Here is a 19,431-nt window from a genome sequence, read left to right as displayed (position 1 = left end):
TGGGGTGGCAGGGGCGGGGGAGGGGGGAGCCCGTGAAGGAGGTGGGAGTTTTCAAAGCCGGGCGTGTGAGGAGTGAGCAGGTTGGGGCTCAGTGGTGCTCACGTCTTTCTCCCTGACCAGGCCAGCTCTTCGGGCCGAGAACCTGAGGGGTGGTGTGCTCAGGGCATGTCGCGGGCGCGCTCTATGTGTCCCTAGTCCTGGCCTTGGAGGGTGCTGAGGTGCCGCCCTCCTATGCTTCTGTCCCCAGCCCAGGTGCTGGCCCCGGTGGCCGTGTACTGCGGGAGTGTCCCACGGACAAGCGCCGGGCCCCGGGTGCCCCCGCCTGGAGACATGGACTCTGGCCAGCCGGCTTATGGAGAAGGTGCGCCCGGAAGACCCAGCTGTCGACTTCTTCCAGTTACCCAAGGGGCTTCTCTGGGAACGCTGGGCAGAGGATGGCAGCTCCGCCCACTGCTGCCAACCAGGGCCACTGGCCACGGGGCAGGGCTGAGCCTCGTCTGGAGGGGGAAATACGAGTTTCGTGCGGGCTGATTCCTGTGTCTTGTGGCCTTGCTGAACACACGCTTGGTGTCAGCAAGCCTTTCACCTGAGTCCTGGAGACAGAGGGGCAGAGGGAGGTCGGGGGACAGGCCCCAGCACACAGCTGTCCCTAGGAAGACAGGATCTGTGCCGGGACCCTCACCAGGGCCTCCTTCACGCCCAGGCAGCAGCTGCAGCAGTGGCTCTCACGACACCCCTCGGTGTCTCTGCCACTCGGGCTCCCGACTTCCTGCCCGGCACCAGGGGCAGACATTCTCTGCCAGCTCCATTTCGGGCCTAGGACGGAAAATCTGGTTGCCCTGGTGATGAGTCCACTTTAAGGACAGCCCCTCATGAGCCAGAGCTGGGCTTTCCTTGGGCCTGGAGGCTGCAGGAGTGCAGTGTGTGTGGGTCCTATCTGTGGGTCACTCCCTGGGGTCCTTCCCTGTCATCCCTCCCTGGGGCCCCTCTCTGGGATCCTTCCTGGGGTTCCTCACTCTGGTCCTTCCCTGGGACCCCTCTCTGGTGTACCTCTCTCTGGGTTCCTCCCTGAGATCTCTGCCTGTGGTCCTTACTCTGGTCCCTCCCTGGGATTCCTCCCTGGGGTCCCTCCCTCTGTGTCCCTCCCTGGAGTCCCCCTGTCTGGTCTTCCCTGGGGCCCCTCCCTGGTGTCCCTTCCTGGGACCCCTCCCTGGTGTCCCTCTCTCTGGGTCCCTCCTTCTGGGTCCCTCCCTGATGTTTCCAGCCTCTGTGACCTGGGCATCAGTTGTCCAGAAGGACTGGGGACTGGCAGGGCTTCAGGAGTGGTGTGTCTGAATGCTTCTGTGTTTCACTGCTCCAGGGCCCCCAAGTCCCAGGCCACAGGCCCGGTTCAGAGGGGTCTTCCAGATGCAACCCCCACCCCCACCCCGAGTGTGCAGAGCCTTTGCCTCTGTCTCTCCTGGGCACTTCATGCCTCACCTTCTCCTGAAGCTGTGTCTGGACACGTCCTGTCTCTAATTGCATGGACATCCCTCAGTGACATGGGCTGTATCACCCCCACCCCCCACAGTCCCCTGCCTGGACATGCCTGGCCCTGCAGATGCCATTAGGGCTTGTCAGTGAGTGCTGGACAGCCGTGTCTGGGGAGCAGGTGCCACTTGCTGAGCCTGCTGAGTGACCCTGGTCTGTCTGGATTTGGTGTCCGTCAGCACTGGGTGCACGGATGACCTGCTGTGTCCTGGAGATGGGCGGGTGGTGGCCCCTAGGGGGGTGGCCTTCCCTGGGTGCTTCTGGCCTCTTCCTGCTGTACCAGGACCATAGGTTGACTCCCCTTTTGTTCCCTGAGTGCCTCGTGGCTCAGGTTCTGCTCAGGTCAGGGGTCCCCCAGGCACTGTCGAATGAGTGACACCCCCCCCAGGAGTGACTGAATCACTGAATGACAGGGATTCCCTGGGTGAGCGCTGCCCATCCACAGGCCCCAGTGTCATGGGGTTGCCAGTGCCGCTGGACACTGCACCAAGCTGCTCACACCCCTGTTGCCACAGCCTCCTTGCAGCCCGCACCACATGCCCGGCTGAGTGAAGAGAAACCGTTGCGGCTCCTGAGTGGACGGGAGGACCTAGAGAGCCTCAAGCCACACGCCCCAATGAAGGACTGGCAGGCCCAGAACGGCCACCCTGGAAACCTGGGGGCCCCGTCTTTGGGGTCCCAGCCCCTGGCGCTCCCGCCCCCACTAGAGTCAGAGGCCAGCAGTGCAGCCCGGGACACCGCCCAGATCAAGGACAGACTCAAGAAGAGGAGGCTGTCGGAGGGCCCAGTGGCGTCTGCCCCAGGTGAGGTCAGGGCCGCGAAGCTCAGTGGTGCCAGGGGGCATGCTGGTCCCCTGGGTTGGTTAGGACTACCCCAGGCACCTCTCGGTGGCCTGGGTGAGCTCCCCGGAGCCACCCTCCTAGGCATCCACACACCTCCTGGATGTCCTGCCCACCCCCCACTTCTAGTGTTTGCTCCAAAGATTCCTCCTTTGATGCCCACCCTTCCCATTGGCACTGCCGGAGCTTCACGCTGGTCACGGCCACGGCTGTGCCACACCCAGGGCCCAAGTGCGCCCGCAGCCTCCGGCCCTGCAAGGCCCCAGCCTGTCACCCCGATGGGGCTGCTTCCTCCCCTTGGTCTCTGCCGTCCAGGGCCTGGAGCTCACAGGTTCTCTCCTGCCATTGCTTCCCCTACCTCCTCCTTCCCTGCCTGCTAACCCCCACCCTCCCGCTTCCGGCTCAAACGCCCTTGTCGCCAGGCCCCTCAGCTCTTCCTGTTATTTTCCTTCCATTCTTTTTTATGGGTTACAATGTGTCTTTTCTTGTGTGACAATTTAGAAAAACAATTTGTGTTTTAAAGATGGGTACAGTTCAGGGTTAGGAATACAAATGGCCAAATGGGGACCAAAGTGAGGCCCAAATTTTACGTACAAGGGCCATTTGCGCGACTATTTAAAACCTGCATTCCACCCGTGATGGTCACCCCCACCAGGCTCTGGGCATGAGGCGTGTGACTGTCACCTCCACCAGAGCAAGGACCCTGTGAGCTTCAGTTTCCCCAAGTACGCCTGTGTTACGGTGATGGCTTGCTGCGAATTGGACACAGAACTCGGGCCCCTGTGTGGGGAGGAGCGGAGTGTCCCGCCAGCCTCCTCCTCTTCCTCCTCTGGCACCTTGTGTAACGGGTCCTTGGGTGACAAGAGGAGGAAGACACCTTGGAGTCCTAGGAAGGGGCCGCTCTCACAGGCACGGTGTCGCTGGCTGCCCGCTCCCTGAGATGCCCCCTGGAGCCACGGGTGGGTCTCTGTTCCCTGGGAGCTAGGAGCACACCCGGAGCCCAGGAGGAGCCCCTGGTGGACCTCATGGCGGCAGCGGTGGCTGGAGACCTGAGAAGCTCATGAGGACGTCCAGGTGTAGCTCCTGGAGCTGCTGGCACAGACCCCCACCGGGGGCTGAAGTCTCCAGCCGTCATTTATCCCCGAAAGTTTCAGTGGGGGCAAAGGAGAGGGCTGGTGTGACCTGCCCCTGTGGCCTGCCGGCTCCCGGTCCCCAGCGCAGGGCCCGGCTGCCTCGCCTACTGAGGCTGGCTGGCTCCTCCATGCCCCTGTCTGGTGGGCCCAGTGTGGCCGGTGGTGGCGTCTCCACAGGGCGGCCAGCCCTCCTTCTGCAGTCTCGGCACCCTATAGGTGACGTCAGCACAACATAGCATAGCACAGCACAATACGGCACAGCACACCCAACACAGCACAACATACCACACCATACCATACCACAACACAGCATAGCACACTCAGCACAACACAGCACACCAAACCACACCACACTAACCACAACACAGCACAGCACAACACGCCAAATCACAATACACTGCACCAAACCACACCACACCACAACATACCACAACACAACACAGCGCATCACATCACAACACAGCATACTGCAACATGCCAAACCACACCTCACCATAACAACCACAACATAACATATCACACCACACCATACCACAACATAAGGCAATGTACCACAACACATCAAACCACACCATACCACAACACATCACACCACACCAAGCCACACCATTCCACAGTACACCACACCCAACACACACAACACACTTTGCATCCCATCACAATACACCACAACACATGACACCACAATACTACACAACATACCACAACCATAACACAACACAGCACACCACACCACTATCACAACACAACACACTATACCACAATACAACACAATTAAACATACCACAACACAGCACAGCACATCATATGACACCACACCACATCAGAACACAATGCTCCAGGGCTGAATAGCCAGCTGGGGCTGTGGGGGAGTGCGTGCTAGGCATGAGGCAGGTTTTTTAAAGAAATACTCAATTCCTGGTCGGGTGCAGTGCTGAGGTTGGGGGACACACCAACCTTGCCTTCCCTGTACTTTGGTGAAAAGAGAATAAAGACTAAGCCCTGGCAGTGGAGCAGCTTCCTGGAGGAGCTGGACCTTGAAGTGATAGGTGGACCAGAGGGTGGAAGAGGGGGAGAGGAAAGAAAAGGGGCTTCACAGATGGTTTCTTCAACTTTATCAATTTTTAAAAGCTTTATTCCTTTAGCTTAGAGTTATGGGTACCAGTGGGGATTGCCTACATGAGCAGGCTGCGTGCAGGTGAAGCTCAGGCTTCTAGCTGACCCTCTCTCATCCAATAGTGGACCAAGTACCCAGGGGGTTGTCAACTGCTCCCTCATCCCTTCCTCTCTCCCTCCCTCCCCCCAACAGCAGAACTAAAAAGTTCTGCCCAGAAAAAAAAACAAACAAACCATGAAGAGAGCAAAGAGACAACCCACGAAATGGGGAAAAAATATATGCACGCCATGCATCTGAAGAAAAGCTTAACATTTAGGATCTACAAGGCACTCAAAGTGAAAGAAAAAACAAACAATCCTATTACAAAGTGGGCAAAGGACATGAACAGGCACTTCTCAAAGGATGGCATACAAGCAGTCAACAGACACATGAAGAGAGGCTCAGCTTCACTAATCACCAGGGAAATGCAAATCAAAACTATAATGAGATGCCACTAACACCCATCAGGATGACCATTGTTAATAAGTGGAAAAACAACAGGGGCTGGCGTGGGTACAGAGAAGATGCTTCTACACTGTTGGTGGGAGTGTAGGCTAGCTCAGCCTCTAAGGAAAGCAGTGTGGTGATTCCTAAAAGAACTAAAAATTGACCTTCCATATGACCCAACAATCCCTCTCCTGGGAATATTCCCAGAGGAACATAAATCCCTCTACCCAAAATGCCTACACACACATGTTTATTGCCACACTATTCACAATGGCAGAAATATAGAGCCAACCCAGAGGCCCACTGAAAGTGGACTGGATAAAGAAAATGTGGTACATATACACAATGGAGTATTATGCAGCCATAAAGAACAAAACCAGACCTTTGCAGCAATGTGGATGCAGCTGGATGTCTCTGCAGTGTGAGGCGGGGGACCCGGGGGGGTGTGAGAGGGCACACAGTGTGCAGGTGAAGAGGAAGGCATGGCCTGCCCTGTAGACCACAGCAGCAGTGTCTCGTGTTAGAACAGCCACCCCACGTTGTTAGTGACAAGGGAGGGAACAGAAGGAAACTCGTGGCCCTGCCCCATGCTGCGTGCTTGCTTGACGCTTTAGAGGCACTGCCAAGTCTTGTGAACCTGTTTTACAGAAGCACACATGGGCTCAGAGAGACTGTGGTTGACCCAAGGTCACACAGCTTCCACCAGGGCAGGCCTGGTTGTCCCCACTCCTGAACCTGCTCCCTCTCTGCCCACACCCCCTCTGGATCTGTGTGGCGACATGGACAGTGATTTCTGCTGAGTCCTACAGGCGGGGACGAGGGCACTCGGCGCCATCCTGTGCTCAGCCTGCACTGTGTGCAGCTCGGCCACTACCTTCTCCTGGTCATTCCAGTCTCCTGGACACGGGGTCCTGTTGCCGCCTTCTGAATGTCCCCTCTCACTTCCTATTCTTCCGGGACTAACTGACTCCTCTTCCCCCATGCAGCCTCCCTGGATCCCGGCAGAGACCCCCGAGGGGTCCCCCTGTGGGGCGCCATCCCACGCGTTCCCTCTCGGAGACTGCTGGGGGTGCCGAGGCCCATGCCTCCCATCCAGAGCATCCCCGCCACCCCAGAGGCCAGTGGGGACACAGAGAAGGTCCCGGACAGGCATGGGAGCCGCCAGGGTCTGCAGGAGGTGAGGTGTGGCCCCTGGAGTGGAGGTGTGGTCCTAGGCGGTGCGTGTGGTCCAGAGGCACAGAGGCCACAGGACGCCTGTCCTGGAATGGGGGCCCCTCACCCCTTGGTCCACATGTTTCATAATTCCTCTCGCCTCATGCCCCTCTCCATCTCAGCCAGGGTCTGGGCAGAGGAGAGGGATGCTGGCCTGGGCTTCCTCTTGGCCCCACCGGCCGTGTGGCCTTGGGCAAGTCTTGCCGCTCCTGGACAGGTGAGGGGTGAGACCTACCAGCCCAGCCCCTGCCCCCTCACCTGCCCACAGGTGCCGATGTCCCTGCGGTACCCGCACTGCCATGGTGAGAAGGCACGCAGGGCCCTGGAGGTCCCTCCTGTCACCAAGACCAGGATGCGCACGGTGACCTCCTCTTGTGGGTCCAGCACCCATCCTGGCCCCTGGCCTCCAGGCCAGGATGTCCCCACGGGCCTGGGGCCTCCACGCACACGGTGAGAGCCTCTATCACCTCCTCGCTGGCTCCACCCCCTCTGTCCCCCGAGACCCGCTGGGCTTCCTCCTGGCTGGACCTCTGCACCCGGCAAGCTCGGGGCGGCCAGCTGGGCGGGGGAGGGCAGGTCCGCTCGTGGTGGACCTGGGGAGGCCACAGCCTCGTTGCTGTCTCTGCTCAGCCCCGCAAGTGGGTGTGGGGTGTCCAGCAGGGTGGCCGGCCTCTTCTGCTGGTGATGGTGGCGGGGCTGCCAGGTGGTGGGAGGTGCCTAGTTGTGCAAAGGCGGCTGAGTGAATAGTGGTGTCATGCGTGTTGTGAATAGAGGGGGACTGTGTGTGTGTGTGGGGGGGGAGTCTCACACACTTTGGACTGAAAAGGGGTCTTTGTGCCCCTGGAGAAGAGGGGAAGAGGACCTGTGTGTTGTCATCTGGGCTATGACTGGTAGGCGGGAAAGACAGTGTCCTACAGAGGCATATGTGTGTGAATACATGTGTGTGAGCATGTGTATGTGAAAGTGTGTGACAGCATGTGTCTTAGTGTGTGTGCATGTATGTGTGCTGGAGCATTCATGTGTGTACATGCGTGTGAGTACATGCGTGTGAGTACACACACATGAAAGTGTGTGTGTATGTGTGAGCACATGTGTCTGAGTGTGCATGTATCATGTGTGTGTGAGTATGCATGGTTTATGTGTGTGAGCACATCTGTGTGTCCACGCACTCACACCCAGAGGCTGGGCTTTCCCACGTGGTCACGGCCAGGCCCCTGCTGTCCGTCGGCCTGGTGACTGGGCTCTTGCATTGCTTTGGCTTCTTCCCTCTCGTGTCCCTGCAGCCTCCTCTCTGTGCATACACACACACACACACACACACACACACACACACACACACACACACACACACAGACATGCACATCCATACACTTCTCCAGCTCTGTGGGTGTGGCCCCATTTGTGGTCCTGCTCCTGGGCTGAGTTCCCTGCCAGCCTCTGTATTGACCATGGCCTCAGCCGCGGCCTCTCCCTCCTAGTCACCACCCCATCCTCCTTCCCTCCTGCTCAGCCACGGCCTCGGCCTCCCATGACGGTCGCTGACTCTGTGGCCCCGCCTGGCCTTTCCTCCCACCTTGCCACTCTTGACGTTTTGCACCACTGGAGTCCACGTGGCCCTTGACCTGTCCTTCTCTCCCCTTCCTCCTGTTCTCTTCCTGACCTCCCAGTGAAAGGCACACAATTGGTGTTCAGGGAGGTAGAACAAGCCGTGGCACACAGTGGGTTTTCAGCGTTAGAATGGAGCCTGGCACACAGTGGGTCTTAAGTGACTTAGAATAAGTCATGGAGCACAGTGGGTCTTCAGTGAATTAGAACAGGGCCTGGCACACAGTGGGTCTTCAGCAAGTTAGAACAGGCCCGGTGCACAGTGGGTCTTCAGTGAGTTAGAACAGAGCCTGGCACACAGTGGGTCTTCAGTGACTTAGAATAAGTCCCGATGCACAGTGAGTCTTCAGTGAGTTAGAACAAGCCATGGCACACAGTGCATGTTCAGTGAGTTAGAACGGGGCTTGGCACACAGTGGGTCTTCAGCGGGGGTCTGCAGGATGAGTGACTGCTGCGTCTGACTTGGTCGCAATTAAAAGCAGTGCTGGATGTCCCTGCCTCCCTTCTGGCGGTGGTGGGTCCTGAGCCTCTGGTGTAAAGCTGGGGTTCTCTGTTCACAGTGAAGGGGTCCAGTCCCGCCAGGCCCCAGGGACAGGGATGAGGGCGGTCGTGAGGGATATTTGGGGGCCGCAGAGCTCTCAAGGGCTGGGGCCATCTGAAGAGCGTGGACTCGGGGTCCTCTGCATGGGGAGGCGGGTCACCCTCGTCCACGGCAGCCCTGGCGACCCCACAGGCCCAAGTCCCACAGCGGGGTGGAGGTGGGGCATCTGTAAGACTCAGTGTCTCCCGGGGACACGGGGCTGGATGCTGTGTCTGGACCCCACCTGGCCTGGCCCCTGGTTCCCTGCCTCGTGTTAATGACGAACCCGCGTCTCCTGCTGCCTGGGCCCATCCCAGAGCCTTGGCTGGAATGACAGCCCCCGGCCCGTGTCCCCATCCTGGCCAGCACCCGTCCTAGGCTCCTCTGGCCTGTCCCCGGTCCTCTTCTCGTGACGCCCTTCTCTGCGGTTCTTTTAAGGCTGCTGCGGGAGCGTGGACCTCAGGAGGCGCTGCCTCCGCCTCTGGGTACGTACTCCCCACACGCCCCTGCTGTTGGACTCTGCGTCCCAGGCTGGGTCCTAGGAGCAGAATAAGGGCCGAGGGGACTGGAAAGCGGCGTGTCCAGTCCTCATGGAGGAAGCCACCTGGGGCCCACATGCGGAAAAGCTTTGCTGGGTGTGCTGCGAACCCTGCCCAGGCAGCTGCCCAGAGAGGGACGGGCTTCCGACCGATGTGTGGGCACCGAGGCTCCTAGTGGATGCTGCCCTGCATTGAGTCCTGTGAGGCTGTGATCAGGCTAGCTCACCCGGAAGCCTCATTCACTGCCCCTGCACCGTGGCGAGGTGCAGGTCTGGGGCAGCGTCCCTGCTGGGGAGCTGAGGGGTGACTTGCACACAGGCCTGCACGGCGAACAGGCCAGCCCTGGAGAGGCAGGAGAGGGGGCTGGGCAGGAGGTTTTTTTATTGTTTTAGAGACCTGGCCTTACTCTGTCACCCAGGCTGGAGGGCAGGGGTCTGATCATTGTTCACTGCCACCTCGACCTCCTAGGCTCAGGTGATTCTCACACCTCAGCCTTCCTAGTGGCTGGGGCTGCAGGCATAAGCCCCCATACCTGCTAACTTTTTACTTTTTGTAGAGACAGGGTCTCGCTGTGTTGCCCAGGCTTGTTTCCAACTCCTGGCCTCAAGTGATCCTCCTGCCTCAGCCTCCTGGGATTACCAGTGTGAGCCACTGTGCACCAGGAAGCCTTGAAGAGGGGGGAGGGATCCTTTCCAGCCAGATGATTGGACCCTGTGGGGAGGCAGGAAAGGGGGAACCCAGGCCTTCACAGGGATGTGAGGCTGCTGTGTGCAGGTTGGGGGAGCAGAGTGTCCTCTGCCCTGGCTCGGGGCGGCGTGCCCTGGAGGCAGCTGCTGTGCTGACTGGCAGGAGGGGAGGGCGCTCCTCCCATCTCTCCAGCTCCCTGGCAGAGCCTCTGCCATCAGCCCAGCAGGTGGGACCCCTGGGAAGGGTGGAAGCCATTGTCCAAGAGGCCTGGCGTCAGGGCTTGGCGCTGGGCCTGACACAGACACCACGGTGGCCACTGCTTCCCCTGCCCTGGTCAGGCTGTGACAGTGAGCTCAGCGGGCTGCCCCGGTGTCCTCAGGAGCTGCCCAGGGGATGCCTGCGTGGGGCTTAGGCCAGGATCTCTGTCCACGAGGGCTCCCTGCTTTGGTTCATCAGTGCCTGAGAACCAGGTCCCAGGCCCAGACCAGACAGGCCCCCTGGGTGGCCCTCAGTGTCCAGGTAGAGGAGAGCGACAGGGAAATCGGTCCTGAGAGACTCTCTGCCCTCTGATGCCCACGGGGGCAACGCTGCCTGTGTGTCCGTGCCCACGCAGGGTGCCCATGTGGCACTGTCAGAGTTGGAGGCTTCAGGTCTGAGGCATTCCTGGCATCCTCGTCTGGCCACGCAGGCCTGGACCACCAGACCCTTTGCCTCTCACCTCTGGGCAGGAGCCTTCCAAGCCCCTCTTCTCCCGGCCCCTCTCCCAGCACCCGCAGATGAGTCCCTAGCAGAAGGCCACAGGGCAGAGGGAGCTCTGTGGGGCCCAGATTCAATCTGCTTTTCCTGCCTCGGGGGGTGCAGAGGGCGGTCCCATCTCGACAGACCCCTGATTGGCAGGTTCACCCTAGGTGGTGAGCTCTAAACCTTAGGAGGTGAGGGGTTGTCCCAGGAGGCGAGGTGTGGCCGTGGAGGTGAGGTGTGTTCCCAGGAGGTGAGGCATGGCCCTGGAGGTGAGGTGTGGCCCCTGGAGGCAGAAGGTTAATGAACCCTTCCTGCCCTGTCTCCATACTGGAAAATGCACCTTTAAGACCCAGGGCCTGGGGAAATTCGCAAGGACAAAGGGTGTTATGGCTCTGCTGCCCTGGGAAGTGAATTTGCACTTTGTCCACACAAGGGCGTCTGAAGGTTGCTGGCTCTCTGCTTCCATCCACTAAGGACTTGACCCGCTGGCTTCCCTCCTCGGACCCCTTCCAGCGCTGGCCATCACGCTGTGCTATGGTTTCAGATGGGCCCAAGGTGTACCATGGGTCAACGCACCCGTTTTATGTTTTCTTCTCCTTAGGTTCGCGCCTCCCAAGTAAGAGACACTTCTGTTCTCTGGCAATATCTTGGGCTGGGCAGAGTGGTACAAGCCTGTCATCCCAGCACTTTGGGAGGCCGAGGCAGGATTACTTGAGGCCAGTGGTGTGAGATCAGCCTGGACAACATAGTGAGACCCCATCTCTAAAAAACACCCTTAAAAAATTAGCCATCTGTAGTGGTGCCTGTAGTCCTAGCTACTCGGGAAGCTGAGGTGGGAGGATAGCTTGATCTGGGTCAAGACTGCGGTGAGCTGTGACTGCCACTGCACTCCAGCCTGGGTGACAGAGTGAGGCTGTATCTCTAAAAAAATACCCAGACATAACTTAGACCTCCCAGATGACAGATCTGACCCTGTTTCTTGCCCAGCCTCCTCATTTCTCGCTTGTTTAGGGATGAGGTGTGCAGTCATTGTTGAATAAGTGAGTGAGTGAATGAATGAATGAAGGAGGACGATGCCCTACAGACAGTCCAGCTGTGCCTGTCACGGCTGCTCTGTGCTGCAAACCTAATGTGTGCCTTCTCTGTCGGGGTGGAGCAGAGGGTGGAGGCCTGGGAGCGACCTGCCAGCCTCTGGGCACGAGCTCAGAGCAGCCGAGGGCCTGGGGTTCCCAGCTCCAACCCTGCTCTTGGCCCCTCAGAGCCAGAAGCCGTGGCTGGAGCCAGGCCTGCGGCTGCCCAGAAGCCCACCCTGCCTTCATCTCTCTCGGACCCCATGCGGACAGTCTTCTCCCGTGGCCGTGCCAAAGACGCCCATCCCCAGCTGCAGGAAGAGGACCAGAAGGGGACCAGCAACAAGGTGCCTGGGGAGGCAGAGGGGGGCTGAGAGCCAAGGGAGACCTTCGGGGGGAGGCCAGGAAACCTCTGAAATATACAAGCCTGGACTAGCTGGTGACAAACGGAGCAGAGTAAGGAAGGTTTAGAGGAAGACGGCAGGAGGGCTGGGGCGAGGGGATGGCAGGGGGGACAGGAGGATGGGGAAGGGTGGATGGGGAGGAGACTTTGTCCACCATGGGCGGGGCCGATGGGGACACAGAGGTCACCCGGGGCCATGGGCAAGAGGGCTTAGGGGAACCAGCTGTCGTCTGGGCCAGCGCCCGGGACAGCAGCGGGGACAGCTGACAAGCCCTCAGCCAAGCGGTGCCCAGGCCCTTCTCAGGGGACCTTGGAGGAGCACTCCCCAGCCGGGCGGCCTTGGTGGCACTGGGAGCCACTGCCACGGGACTGTGCTCACTACTAGACGCTGATGGTGTGGCCCATGTGCCTGTGCTCTGGGAGTTAGTCTCCCTGCCGGCACCGCAGCCTCCCCACTCGAGGGCTCAGAGGAGGCAGAAGCAGGGTGTCCTGTATTGTGCGGCCGTCCCGTCCTCCGCCTCCCGGCCACACCCTGGCCTGACATCAGTCACAGTGGCCCCAGGGGCTCAACTGCGATGATCCTCCATCTCAGGCCTGCCCACCGCCCTGCCCACCCACCTGGTGCGCCCTCCAGCGCTCGCTCCCTCCCCTGCCTCCCAGGGAGCCCTGTGGAATGGGGGCATCCCGCCTGCTTCCCAGTTCTGTGGCCCGCGTCCTCTGAGGCCAGCGAGCAGAACCAGGGAAGCCACTGTCACGTCCCTGCCCATTCTCTGCATCCCCGCCAGCAGACTTTCCTCAGAGCTACCCAATGGAGCTGCCACATCACAGGCAGCCGTGACCTTCCCCTCCCAGAGGCACCCTGTCTCAGTCCTCTCCTCCCTTGACCAACATTCAGCTTTTTTTTTTGGTGTGTGTATGTGTGTGTGAGTGTGTAAATCGGGGCCTCACTGTTGCCCAGGCTGGAGTGCAGTGGCATGATTATGGCTCTCTGCAGCCTCAGCCTTCTGGGCTCAGGCGATCCTCCCGCCTCAGTCTCCTGTGTAGGTGGGCTACAGGCAGGCATCACCACGCCTGGCTAATTCTTTTGATTTAATAGAGATGGGGTCTTGCTATGTTGTCCAGGCTGGTCTTAAACTCCTGGGCTCAAGCAATCCTCCCTTCTATGTCTCCCAAATGCTGGGATTACAGGTGTGAGCTACTGTTCCCTGCTGGTGTTTGTGTTTTAAGCAAATGTTATCACAAAAGAGCAAAAGAAATAGTAAAAGGCTTATAAAGTAAAAAAGTTAATTTATTAGTGAAAAAAAATATATATTTAGTCAAATTCTCACTCTGACTCCCAGGCCTCTCCCAGCTCATCGCAGCCTCAGACTCCTGGGCTCAAGTAATCCTCCCAACTTAACCTCCCAAATAGTTAGGACTACCGGCCCCACCATGCCCAGCTAATTTTTTGTAGAGACAGGGTCTCACTATGTTGCCCAGGCTGGACACCCCAGCTTCCGACATAACGTGCAGCTCACCCACCAGGGGTGGCGTGGGGGGTGGGGGGCGGCTCTTCCCTGGTTCTCCGCCCACTCAAAGGCCCTTTTTCTGCGGGTCCCTCCTCCTCTCCCTGAGCTCTGGGGGCCAGAGTCCCCAGACACGCTGTCCTCTGGAGCCCCCAGTGCCTGGCCCTCTGGCCTCTTGCCAGGCATTGAGTGCCGGCTCCATGCCGAGGTGTGAGCCACCGTGAGGACCCCCGATTCCCCCTCGCCGGCCTCGACCTTCCCGACCCCCAGACACGCATATGCAAGGCTACTCAGCATCCCATGTCCAGCTTGCCCTGTTCCACCCTCCGTCCTCGAGCCCACCTCACAAACCTCTTTCCCAGGGTCCCTGCTACGGAGGGCAGCGACAGGCACTTCCAGCCACTTGGGCCGAGAGTCTGAGGCTGTTGTGGGTGCCACCTTTTCTCTCCCCACACCCCGCATCTCGGTCAAGACCATAAGCTCAGTCTTTGAAGCACAGCCAGAATCTGACCAGGCACTGTCCCCATCCCGGGTGCCCCCTGGCTCTGCCACCACTTGCTCGCAGGCCCAGCTGCCTTCCCGCCCTCCCTCCAAGTCGGAGGGCTCCTAGGGGCAGAAGTCGGTGTGCCCTGTAGATGTGGAAGATGCTGTCTCTGGGGAAGCCGGTGGGGGGACACGGCTGTCTTGGTTCTGTCTTGGTGGCTCCTTATGAGTCTTCAGCTGCTTCAGAGTAAAGTTATTACAAACAGCACTTAGAGACCCCCCCCCATGACGTCGTGTCATGTCACCACTCAATTCAAACCTTAACCGGCTTCCTGTGTCCTTCCGAGGAGCGGCTCCGTCCTCCCATGGACGATGAGGCCCGTGTGACTCCTGCCACTTCCCCATACTGTGTCCTACTGCTTCTCAGAGCTCCAGGCAGTCCCACTGGACCCACTGTCCCCCTGTCCCCTCCAGCCAAGAACACGGCAGTCACAGGGCCTTTGCACCAGCCCTCCTAGGACTCTGTGGCCTGCTCCCTCCTTGCGTAGAGGAGTCCCTCAGCCTGTCTGGAAGGAAAGCACTGTCCTTTTTTTCTTGCTTTCAGCACATGCTGCCTGGTGCTGGAGATCCATCTGGGTTTTGGCCCCCAGTCCATGGACTCTCGTGAAGCAAGGACTGTGTCGTTTCCGTTCACTTCCAGGGCAACGACAGGCACACAGGGGACACTCACACTTTAAAAACATAGAAATTCTAATTCTTTTAGAGACAGGGTCTCACTCTGTTGCCCAGGCTGGAGTGCAGTGGTGCGATCACAGCTCCTGGGCGCAGACAGTCCTCCCACCTCAGCCTCCCAAGTGGCTGACACTCCAGGCACGTGCCGCCATGCCCAGCTGATGTTTGTATTTTTTGTAGAGACGAGGTCTTGCTATGTTGCCCAGGCTGGTCTCGAACTCCTGGCTTCCTGTGATCCTCTTATGTCAACCTCCCAAAGTGCTGGGATTCCAGGTGTGAGTGACTGCGTCTGGCTGACATGCTCATTTGATGACTGAAGGAACGAACACAGGTACAGAAAGTCCGGCTGGGTCCTCAAGGCTAAAAGAGTTTGCCTTGACCTTGCGCCAGACTCAAGTCACCATCTCCAAGTCCGCACGGGAGAAAATGCGACTGAGGCAGATGAAGGAGCTGGAGCGTCTCCGGGGGGTGTGGGAGCCAGAGAGGGTGCAGGAGCCGGAGAGATTGTGGAAGCCAGAGCCAGCGCGGAAGCCGGAGTGGGCGTGGGGGCCGACGCCCCAGGGCTCGGGCGCCCCAAGGCCCCTGGTGAAGGAAGGTACTGGGTGCCTGGGGTGGGACCCCCTCAGGCCAGGAGACATCTTGGCTGACTCTGACCCCTGGGTTCCCGACCTCCAGATGTTGGTTGTCCGTGGTGCCCACCCTCCCATCCCGAGTAGGCTGGGAGCCGCGCTCCACCTGCCGGGGAGGTCCAAGGGGACCTTGAGACCACAGGACCGGCTTGTCCTGAACCCCCTGCCTGCACAGGCCTCCTTCCGCTCCGGGGCAGTGGGACCCTGTCGGTGCCCACTGGGCTGAACAGCCCCCACAGAAGCAGCACCAGTGGCGTCTTGAGGAAGCGGGCCAGTCGGTCCTCACTGCCCGCCATCCCCGTCAGCAGGCAGGAGCCCAGCCTCGCCCGCCACGCCTCAGGTGGGTAGACCTGACGGGGCACACGTGTGCCTGCCTGCACGGCCTTGGGCGCTCTGAGGCATGGCGCAGGGGACTCGTGCTTGGCCTCTGCCCGTGCCCCCGTGGACCGGGTCAGCCTGGGCTGCTGGTCACATTGCCAGGCATGTGGACTCAGTTATCTGTGACCCTGGGACATGCCCAGCCGGTGTGACGTGTCCTGGAGGAGTGACCAGAGCAACAGGGCCGATGCTGGACGCCGGCATCCAAGGGGGTAGCTGGGAACGGCAGGAAGAGGAGAGAACATTCTGGGAAGACCTGGTTTCCTGCCTGCGGTCTTGTGAGGGGCAGGGCTGGGGGGGAGGCTGGTGGAGTCAGAGGACTCAGTGGTGCCGAGGCCACAGGGTAGGGACAAGGACGTCCCCTTCCTACCAGAAGCCTCTATTTGCCTCACTTTTTGTGACATTCACATGAGCTTTCATTTGAAAAGATTTTGCCACAAAATCACTTGCAGCCAGCCTGGCACCGAGTCTCTGTGGGCATGGGCCGTGGTGGGCAGCGGCCGTGGAGTGGAGCGTGGCTTCTGTGCCACAAGGGATGCCCGCTCACTCCTCCTCACTGCCTGCCCCCTCCAGGTCGCTTTGGGGGGAGAGTCTTCATCTGTTTGGCCCCGAGCTCCTCCCTTTGGGAACAGACACCCCTCAAGCTCAGGGACCCAGATCAGAGCCCACTGTGATCTTCTGGCTGGAGCTTTAACATTGTTTCTCTTTTACTGTAAATATTTATCGTAGTCCATGACAAGTAATGTCAACTAACCACTTATGGTAGGGACACAAAATTCCAGCTACTTGGAAGACTGAGGCGGAAGGATCGCTTGAGCCCAGCAGGTTGAGGCTGCAGTGGCCATGAGTGTGCCACTGCACTCCAGCCTGGGCGACAGAGTGAGACTCCAACTCAAGAAAAAAAAAAAAAAAAAAAAAAAAAAAAGGAACAAACCAAAAACCAAAAAATCCTCCCAAATTCCCTTTAGAATAAGTTTCTTTAGGATTTGAAGAGTGGCTTGATTTGAAGAAGAGGACAAGGTAAATAAAGGGGCAGGTTTTTAAGGAAAAAAACAACTAAAACATATTTACTTAATATACATCACAAGGACTCAACCAAAGACTTAATTTAAAAACAAACAAAACAAAGAAAACACTACAGCTACAGGAAAGGACAGATCATCTAAGAAAAGATAAAATAAAAGATGACACAGGAGAGGCTGGACAGCTTGGGTCAGGGCTCCTGACTGGAGACCTGCTTTGAGTAGTTTTCTTGCAGGTGCTTCTTACAAGCTGTGGGGTTTTTCCAGAGTTTGGCAGCATGTGTATTTAAAGGGTTGTTGGGTTCTCCTAGCAGGCTCTGGATGGAAAGCGGGACGGTCCTCACATCATAGAGGGCAGATGACTTGTCCTTCAGATGTCCAGGCAGATGTTACTCTGGGTGTCCACGTTGGGGTGGTAGTAGGGTGTAAGGAACTTCACCGCGGGTGCATCTTCAGGGTAGCCGCTGGGAACTCCGGAGAGAGCTTATACCTGCTCTGTGGATGGTCTCTACCCATTTGAAAAGGTTGTCTGATTCGGAAAGCAGAAATTCCTTTGTCACCAGACATCACAAGGGTCATCAGCTCCTGCTGTAGCCTTCTGCCCATGGGGCCCTGGGCGATGCCCCTGCTAGGCTTGATGCTGGTGGCAGCTGGGTCTCGGTTTTGGGAAGCCATCCGGGAGGCGCTGGCAGGAAGACAGAGACTCAGAAAACACAACGACAACTGCAGGGCTGGGGACCCAGGGGCAGGTTGTTAAGATAGGAACAAATCATGGAAGTGGGGAGGGCATGACAGCTGGGAAACGCTGATCTGACAGGCAGCAGGACCAAGACCCGCAGTCACCTGAGGTCGCCCGTGGTCAGCCAGGGTCCCTCAGGGTGATGAGGCTGAGACTGGCTCACAACTTGTCCCAGGGCAGCCTGTTGTTGTCTCTCGTGATGTGACCCGTGTATGTTTGGAGGGTGAAGGTGTGGGTGGAGAGAAGGTCTTCACGCAGGTCAGGAATGTTGGACGCAAGCAAGAAGCCACCACTCCACTCAGAGCCATCCTGCGGCCAAGTGAACCTCTTGGCCCTCCTCCTCCTCTCTCCTGAGGGTGGACGCGGAATCCCTTAAGTTGCCTGACAGTCTGGCCCTGTGTCTACTTCTGGCTGGAGGAGATGGAGCTTCAGGACTGTGACCTTGGTTGTCCCCGACCGTCTTAGGGCTTGGGACTAGTCAGGTGGCCTCTGAGGGCCTTCCTGCTCTGGGAGACTGTGACTCCAGAATCTGTCCCCAGGACAAGCCGGGAGATGGCTGAAGGAAGGACAGCCTGCCACGAGTCCCTGTGAGCTAACTGCATCCGGTGTCAGTTAGCTGTGACTGTCTCAGGGCTTTCACTGTGGCCATGCCCTCCTCAGCCATCTGCCCTCGGACGTGTCCCTGCAAGGGTGACAGAGGGCTGGATGGCTGGAGGGGAGGGGACGAATGGGGGGCGAGGCCTGTCATTCATTCCTGGTGTGGAGGATGTGGGGCTCGCAGCAAAGGCGGGCAGGTTGGTGGGCCCCAGCGGCACGTCAAGGCCCATGAGCTCAGACAGCCCTATGGACAAGGGTGGGGCGGCCAGGAAGCTGAGGTGGAGAGGGTACTAGGCGCAGGTCTCCCGTCTCTCCGGGCCCTGGCCTCTGTCAGGTGGGCTCAGGCTGCGTCAGGCCCTGCGGGCCGGGGTGGAGAGGGGCCATAGGCTCCATCAGTCCTTCCGTGAAACCACCTGTTTCCTTCTTTCTGGGGAATGCAGCGAACTCGCTCCCCGCGGTGCTCATGCTGGGGTCTCCCAAGTGGATCGAAGAGGAGGAGGAGCTGGACCTGAGAGCCTTCAAGGAGGCGCGGCCTTTCTCGAACCCGGAGCTGGGGCTGGTGGACGCCCTCCAGTGCCTGGGCAGCAGTGACTGGTGAGAGGCTTGGCAGGGGGTGGGAGGACAGCTCTGTCCCGGGAGGGTGTGTGTGTAATGAGTGTGCATATGTGTGCAAGTGTGTGTGCACATGCATAGGGGCTCTGGCCTCTTGTGTCTGGACCTTCTGTGCCGCCTGTGCATGACTTCGTGACACACCAGAGTCTCGTGGTCAGGGTGAACCTGACCCCACAGGTGGGCCCAGCAGAGGTCGTGGCCCGTGGTTTCCCTGAGCCATGTTTGACCAGTTCTGAGTGCTCTGTCCACGTCCTGGCAGAGTCTGGGTCATGGACAAAGTGATGCCACGGGGCTTGGAGCATCTGTGGGAGCCTCCCATCCAGCCCTCCCTGCTCTGGCTTTCTTTGAAGGCGTCGGTTCTGTGCCAAGGACTCAAACAGGCCACAGGGGCGGGTGCCATGCCAGCGCGGCCCGAGTTGGGGCAGCCGGGCCTGTGAGAGGACCTTTGCTGAGGGGTTAGGATTCCAGACTGGGTCACCAGGACCTGCTCCTGGCTGCAGGAGGGTGGTGGGGCGGGACCAGGGTGCCTGGCTCTGCGGAGCAAGGTGGAGACGGGGCTGGGCTTTGCTTCTCAGGCAGGTGAAGGAGAAGGCCCTGGTGAGCGTGCGGCGCCTGGCGGCCTGCCACCCTGAGGTCCTCGCTGGGAGGCTACATGACGTGTGCTTGGCGGTGACCGGGGAGGTGTGTACCGTGCTCTTGGCCCTGCCCCGGCTGCCCAGCGTGGTCCCCAGCAGCTTCAGAGGCCGTGGCTCCTGGCACACGGGGTCCCTGCCCGCTGCTCTGCCCCTGGCC

At 59.1% G+C, this 19,431-nt stretch overlaps 1 protein-coding gene and 1 pseudogene across 1 annotated transcript in view; one reads left to right on the top strand and one right to left on the bottom strand.

Moving 5' to 3' along the window:
- Positions 1 to 19,431, top strand: part of TOGARAM2 (TOG array regulator of axonemal microtubules 2) — a 38,503-nt gene that overhangs the window by 2,169 nt on the left and 16,903 nt on the right. Inside the window, exons 2-13 of the mRNA XM_021711334.1 lie at positions 248 to 361; positions 2,046 to 2,333; positions 6,092 to 6,282; positions 6,586 to 6,767; positions 8,483 to 8,680; positions 8,941 to 8,987; positions 11,729 to 11,886; positions 15,053 to 15,148; positions 15,338 to 15,374; positions 15,467 to 15,631; positions 18,468 to 18,621; positions 19,215 to 19,320. Coding sequence (XP_021567009.1) covers positions 248 to 361; positions 2,046 to 2,333; positions 6,092 to 6,282; positions 6,586 to 6,767; positions 8,483 to 8,680; positions 8,941 to 8,987; positions 11,729 to 11,886; positions 15,053 to 15,148; positions 15,338 to 15,374; positions 15,467 to 15,631; positions 18,468 to 18,621; positions 19,215 to 19,320 — 1,736 coding nt within the window. The remainder of the gene's footprint in view (positions 1 to 247; positions 362 to 2,045; positions 2,334 to 6,091; positions 6,283 to 6,585; positions 6,768 to 8,482; positions 8,681 to 8,940; positions 8,988 to 11,728; positions 11,887 to 15,052; positions 15,149 to 15,337; positions 15,375 to 15,466; positions 15,632 to 18,467; positions 18,622 to 19,214; positions 19,321 to 19,431) is intronic.
- LOC103258325 lies at positions 16,883 to 17,366 on the bottom strand (annotated as a pseudogene).

Source organism: Carlito syrichta, unplaced genomic scaffold (genome assembly GCF_000164805.1).
Source record: "Carlito syrichta isolate Samal-C Ts95f unplaced genomic scaffold, Tarsius_syrichta-2.0.1 Scaffold302075, whole genome shotgun sequence".
NCBI classification, from domain to species: Eukaryota; Metazoa; Chordata; class Mammalia; order Primates; family Tarsiidae; genus Carlito; species Carlito syrichta.
This window is presented reverse-complemented; position numbering and strand designations above follow the sequence as displayed.